Here is a 6,738-nt window from a genome sequence, read left to right on the forward strand (position 1 = left end):
CTGACGCACCCCCTCCCACGCTCACCTACATCAGCCCCTCGGCTTTCCTCTCTCCTCAGCGCCCGAGGCGCCCTCCCACCCCAGGGCCTTTGCACACACTGGCCCCCAAAAGGCTTTCGACCCAGCACCCACCCAAAGCCTGTGCCTGTCACAGACCTGCTCGCCCTCAGCGTTCACCTGTAACGTCACTTCTCACGGAGCCCTCCCCTGTGCCTGGGGCAGTGTAAGCCCCTTTTCTGTACTGTCAGCCCAATCGTTTTCTCCGTGGAACTTAGCACTTCTGTAATTACACGGTTTGTGTGGGGGTTTTTTTCTAAAATTTCTGGTTTTTGCTTAACATTTGTCTCCCCAACTAGACTGTATGTTTCTCAAGAGACCAGACCATGCCTATGAGATGCTGAACCCCAACACAAACTTGATGCTCAATAAATATTAGCTGAATAAACACACAAGTAAACAAAGAAGCAAAGCACCTGGTCCAAGGTCAAATCAACTCACATCTCACAGCAAATCTGTACAGAAAAGGGGGAAAGAATGTGAATCTTACAGCGTAATGAGGAGGCAGCGTTGGAATGGCTAGCCTGCCTCCATCCTTCCGTTCTTTCATTCTGTTTTCTTTTCTACCCACAGTGGGCTCTTTCTGCGCTTGCACGAGTTCTAACAACAACACCTACTGGTGTTTGCGGACAGTTAATGAGACGCATAATTTTCTTTTCTGCGAGTTCGCCACTGGCTTTTTGGAGTATTTTGATATGAATACAGATCCTTATCAGGTAAGTCCGTGTGTTTTCATCCCGTGGAGGAGATTGAGAATAGAATAAGCAGAACAAGAGCCTGACTAGACCGTCCTGGCCTCTCCGTCCACAGCTCACGAACACGGTGCACACGGTGGAGCGGGGCATTTTGAATCAGCTGCACGTCCAGCTCATGGAACTCAGAAGCTGCCAAGGGTATAAGCAGTGCAACCCAAGACCTAAGGGCCTTGACGTGGGTAAGGAAACACGATTTTTTTTTTCTATGTTACCTGGAAAATTCTTTGTGTTTTCAAGTTTCCTGCCTTGGAAATGTTTATATGCATAGAAACATACACGTGCAGGGAAATCTGGCCAGCCAGACAGTTCCAAACACAAATTCTCCTGTAAATTTAGCTCTGGGTGCTGAATGAAAAATGGAACGCACCAGGAGATTTGGTGAGCGTTTTGTCCCAGTCTCTCCCACAGGGCTTCTGTTAGTAAAGCTCGATTCGGATAGAAGCATCCCCTGGAAGATGGGATGAAAGCATGGGGGATTGATTTGTTTTTGCTGTCAACAGTCATAAGATATACTCTAGGTCAGTGGTTCTCAACCTTCCTAATGCCGCGACCCTTTAATACAGTTCCTCATGTTGTGGTGACCCCCAATTTCATTGTTACAAATTGAACATAATTAAAGCATGGTGATTAATCACAAAAACAATATGTAATTATATATGTGTTTTCCAATGGTCTTTGGCGACCCCTGTGAAAGGGTTGTTCGAACCCCAAAGGGGTCACGACCCACAAGTTGAGAACCGCTACTCTCGGTAAACCAGGAGATTTTTTTTTTTGAGGGAATTTGGATGGAAGCACAGGGTGCCCTGTTTTTGCTTACCACAATTTGGAGCTCCCCCAGTTGGACCCAAGCCCGTGACCTCGTGCATTGATTTCTCTCGCTGGGATTTTACATCTGAAATTAGAGCTGCTTGAGCCATTCATTGTCTTGGGATCTAAAAGGATAAGAGGGCCTGCGTGGAATCGAGCAGATGTTCCCTCCCTGGTCTGCAGTGCTTAATTTATTTCTCCTTTGGCCCGTGGGGATGCACTGTCCATCCCACCGTGAATGAGAATACCTATTTTCTCAGGCTTCTCATAGAAATGTAAATAGCAGCTGTCCGCAGAAGGAAGGAGAAAGACCCAAAGCTGGCCGAGGCCGTGGTGACGGCATAGCAGACCAACCCCAAAAGGGTGAAGAGCTGGGCACGGGCTGCAGGGAGTGATTTGCAGGAACCTCTGTGTGAGGCTGAGTTTTCTGTGCCCTTCACAGCCTGTGTCTCCGTGGGAACCAAGCAGTTCCCTGGGTCATTGACTTGAAAGGTTGGGGGTAGAGGCGAATCCTAAAAGGGCCAACATCCCCACCTGACATTCCCACCACCGTTGGTCCTGAAGGCTTTCGAGCCATGAGAGCCCCATAAGAAATTATAAATCCCACAAGCAGGGCCCCGTGTCAGCTTCCATCAACACCGCTCAGCTAGCACTCCAGGGAAAGGAGTGGCAGCCGGAAGAGTCCCGTCCCGACTCGCAAACTAGGTCCTTCGGTCACTGACCCCACTCCGCTCAAATCTTTTCATGGCCCCTGCTTATCTGTTAACCTTTTCTTCAAATCTTACAAAAAGAAAGAAAGAAAGCCCACAAAGGCCTGGAAACTAAAGCAACTCTTAGAGGCACTGGAAACATTACACCCAGATACTTCTCCCCAAGGAGCACAGCTCGCTTATTGGTGATGACATAACAACTCCCCTCAGTGAAACCTGACCGAGCGGATCCATGGCGAAGTGACCCGCCAGGTGGGCGCAGTTACTGCCCTCAGACTTCACGTCGCCCCCCCCACTTTCTAGACGGTTCCTAAGGGAGGTGATTATTGGCCCTTTTTTTCCAAGTGTTTTGTCTAAAAATAACCGAAATGTAACTTTTACCGAGACTTGCACAGTCTTCTGGAAGCACTTTCTGGCTGTTTTCACAAGGCCTCTCCTCCTTCCCGCCCCCCACCCCCTTTTCATGTGAAAGCTCTTACGTGATTTATCTTAAACCTCTTTATTTATAGCTTTTGACCCTCACTTTGAACCCAGTAGAAAAGCTCTGTTGGACTTCGCGGTATTTAACAGATTTTGTTTCTTTCTAGGACTTAGGTGTTGTGCATGGGAAGTCTATGTAGTGAACGGTTTTGTGAGTCCTCACACTAACATAAATTCCTCTTGTATTTTCCTCGATCAGGGAATAAAGACGGAGGAAGCTATGACCTACACAGGTATTCACCCTTTTTTATTCTCCCTGGCAGCTTCTTTCCCAATAACTGCATGATCCAGCCCTTTCAACTAATTTCCGTTTCTCACCTCATTGTGCAGAGCATAGCTGGGGCGCATGCTTTTCCTAACGGCACTGGCCACCACCTCGTGCCCTTGGGTCCAGATCTGTCCTTGGGTCTTGACATCAGCTCACTGTCACAACACGACGTCCCGGAGCCTTGACTCACTCCGGGGCTCGCGTGCTTGCTGGGTGATGCTTGTGAGCGTGGAATGATGTGAAGTGGGGGCCTGGGGAGGGGGTGGGGGAATTATGTTCCTTGTGGTGCTTACGTGTTGATGCACTGGAGAGGCTTCATGGACACGGGTTGGAGATCTTTATGAACTAACGTCAGGAGCACAGCCAGAGTAATGGGGGTTTGAGGAGCCTTCTCAAGGTGAAGTGGGAGGAAGTGGAAGCGGTTCCTTGTTAGCGTTGCTTAATGAGCGATGCTGCTGAAAAGAGCAGGGATGGGACTCACAAGGCTCATCCTTGCGGGGGTTGGTGGTTGAAGAGCAGGTGCTGGGGTTCGGGACGGGAACCAGGAGTAAGACATTCAGGGAGGTGTCACCATAGCTCGGAGACAATGCTGCCCAACACACACACTTCCTAAACAGGCCTCAGCCCAGTGACCGTGTTTCCCTCCAGCCCCCACCCACCCCTCGTACCTGCTCATGCTCCAGGCCAGGGGCCCAGATGCCTGGTGGCCATGTCATTGGTCACCCGGCATCGTCAGCCCTTCCACTCCAAGCATAGACCTCAGGCAGGTTTGTCAGAAAGGTGCCATGTGGGGCAAGACGGTCAGCCCTTACCACCTCTGTTTCGGGGAAAGTGAGCGCCATGTGTCAGCACCTTAGTTAATGAATGCTTTTGGGAGAAAACTTCCATCAAAGGCACGTGGACTTAACTGGTACCATCCATACTGGTATCGTCTTGGAAACTAAAGAACATTGGTGTTTCAGGGCTCCCTGTCCACCCACCCCCACCATCCGGTCCCTCCTTTGGGAGGGCTGCTCCAGTGGGACCAGAAGCAAAACAGTAGGAACGGTGGTGGGAAGATGTAAACAAATGAAACCAGGAAAGCTGGACTTCTGAGGCTACTTGATAACATTTCTGTATCTCTTCTTTTTCTCCCCTCTCTGTCGTCTCCTGTCCTCGATCTGCCCCACCCCGACCCGCATCACCCGTAGCCCACGTAGGACCGAGCAGAAGAACCCCCTCTTAAGCTGGTCTCACCCGGGATATGGGCTGACGAGGTAATACCCCATACTCCCGCACTGCTCCCGGGGGCACTTAACCACACTTCCAAAGTGTGACATGTTAAGTGGCCCTGATGCTGGATATTGTCTTTATGGTTATTTTGTGATGCACTCAGATTTTACAGCTAAGGGGCTTTCGGTGTGGCCTTTTGTGTCTCTCGTGGGAGAGTAAAGGATATGACAGGTTGTTTAGGACACAGTCTGGTCAGAGCTGAGTCAGCGTTCTCCATCGCGTCACCCCTGGACACCTTGGAGATGAAGGGTGCTTACCTGCTCTCCAGCTGGAGTTAAATGCGAGCACCTAGGGCTCTCCCTTCCCTCATCCCTGCCGCCTCCTCTAAACGGGCCAACGCCATCGTTTCTGAGGTTGACTGGCACAGCTTTGAAAACCTTAGTCCGTGGAGTCCTCTCTCTGGTCTTGTGGCCACTGAAAGCGTGTGTGCAGGGTGAATACCTGTTGCTTGTTTTTCTCAATTCCTTACCAAAGGCCAGATCTAAGGATACTGTCTAAGTCACAGTGACTGGCATTTCATAAGCCACCATCCCATCATTGGTGAGGCAAGCTACCTTTCCACGGCTACCGTGTTGTGGGCAGGAAATCATGGAACAGGGTTACAGAGAGCATTTGCCTGTCACACCTGGGCACTCATTGGACACCCAAATACAGAGTTGGATGTGGCTTTCCCCGCTTGCTGTCTCTTGTGGGATTGAAAGGGAGCAAATGCAGAAGCAGCCACTGTGTGTGGAGCTGCCGGGAAGCTGCCATCTCCAGATGGGTTTACCAGCACGCCGCCCTCCAGCCATGGCACTGCTCGGGTTCACAAGCCTTGGCTTTGTTTGTTTTTAATCTTTATTGTTGTATTACATATGTCCCCCTTTTTCTCCCTATTCACTCCTTGTAGCCCCACCACTTCCCCCACCGCAGGCCTTCACCACCCTATTGTCTGTGTCTGTGTTAATGCACATGTGCATACAAGGTCTTTGGTGGATCTCTTCCACACCACCCACTCACCCCCGCTTTCCCTCTGAGATTCCACAGTCTGTTCCATGCTTCTATGTCTCTGGATCTATTTTGTTTATCAGTTTATTTTGTTCATTTGATTCCACCTATGCGTGAGATCATGTGATACTTGTCTTTCTCTGACTAGCTTATTTCGCTTAGCATGATACTCTCCAGGTCTCTCTATGCAGTCTCAAAAGGTAAGAGATCCTTCTTTATCGCTGCTGTATAATATTCCATGGGGTAAATGTACCATAGCTTTTTTATCCACTCACCTACTGATGGGCACTTGAGCTGTTTCCAGATCTTAGGTTTGTAAATTGTGCTGCTATGAATGTAGGGGTGCAAACATTCTTTCTGATTGGTGTTTTGGGTTTCTTAGGATATAGTCCTAGAAGTGGGATCACTGGGTCAAATATTTGGCAGTTCCATATTTAATTTTTTGAGGAAACTCCAAACTGTTTTCTATAGTGGTTGCACCAGTCTGCATCCCAACCAGCCGTGTACTAGGGTTCCCTTTTCTCCACATCCTCGCCAGCACTTGTTTGTTGATTCGTGATGGTAGCCATTCTGACAAGTGTGAGGTGATACCTCCTGATGTTCTCATTTGCATCTCTCTGATGATCAGTGACTTGGAGGATCTATAATATAAAAGGCCTGTGGTCCTAACGCCATTAAGACCAAAACCGGCGCAGGTGGGCAGGGCTGTGAGTGCGGTGGGGCACGTGCGGGTGGGCAGGCTGTGCGATTTCACGCGCTGGGCTTCTAGTTTTTTCATAAAATCTATATTTCAAAAAGAGAAAAACACCTACTCACTGATGCAAACTAGGTGGAAGAATCTGAGGAAAATAAGATGTTGCCTTTTGCATATATCGGTCCAATTTTCTCACCACCATTTATTGAAGAGACTGTCTTGACTACATTGTATGCGCTTTCCCCCTTTGTCAAATATTAATTGAACATAATGGCTTGGGTCCATTTCTGGGTTCTCTGTTCCATTGATCTATATGCCTGTTCTTGTGCCAGTACCAGGTTGTTTTGATTACAGTATATCTGGTACTGTTATTGTGACCCCTCCTACTTTGTTGTTGTTTCTCAAGATTGCTGTGGCTATTCGGGATCTTGTGTTTTTTTTTATTCCATATAAATTTTTGGAGAGTGTGTTCTTGGTCTGTGAAATATGCCATTGGCATTTTAATGGGTATTGCATTGAATCTATAGATTGCTTTGGGTAGTATGCACATTTTAATGCTGTTGATTCTACCAATCCATGAACATGTTATGTTCTTCCATCTGTTTATGTCTTCCTCTATCTCTTTTTTCAACGTCCTGTAGTTTTCTGAGTAGAGGTCTTTTACCTCTTTAGTTAAGGTTATTCGTAGGTAGCTTAATTTTTTTGTAG

The 6,738-nt window shown here is 48.3% G+C and overlaps 1 protein-coding gene across 5 annotated transcripts in view; it reads left to right on the forward strand.

Annotated features, from left to right (window-relative positions):
* The window catches only part of SULF1 (sulfatase 1), a 146,664-nt gene that overhangs the window by 131,863 nt on the left and 8,063 nt on the right, over positions 1-6,738 (forward strand). For 3 of the 5 annotated variants that reach the window (XM_015566246.1, XM_015566247.1, XM_015566248.1), the window contains 2 exons: positions 631-773; positions 868-991. In XM_015566246.1, coding sequence (XP_015421732.1) covers positions 631-773; positions 868-991 — 267 coding nt within the window. Of the gene's footprint in view, positions 1-630; positions 774-867; positions 992-3,008; positions 3,043-4,267; positions 4,334-6,738 lie in introns of all 5 variants that reach the window. The other 2 variants (XM_006767312.2, XM_015566249.1) reach the window with 2 other exon arrangements.

Source organism: Myotis davidii, unplaced genomic scaffold (genome assembly GCF_000327345.1).
Source record: "Myotis davidii unplaced genomic scaffold, ASM32734v1 scaffold200, whole genome shotgun sequence".
Lineage (NCBI taxonomy): Eukaryota > Metazoa > Chordata > Mammalia > Chiroptera > Vespertilionidae > Myotis > Myotis davidii.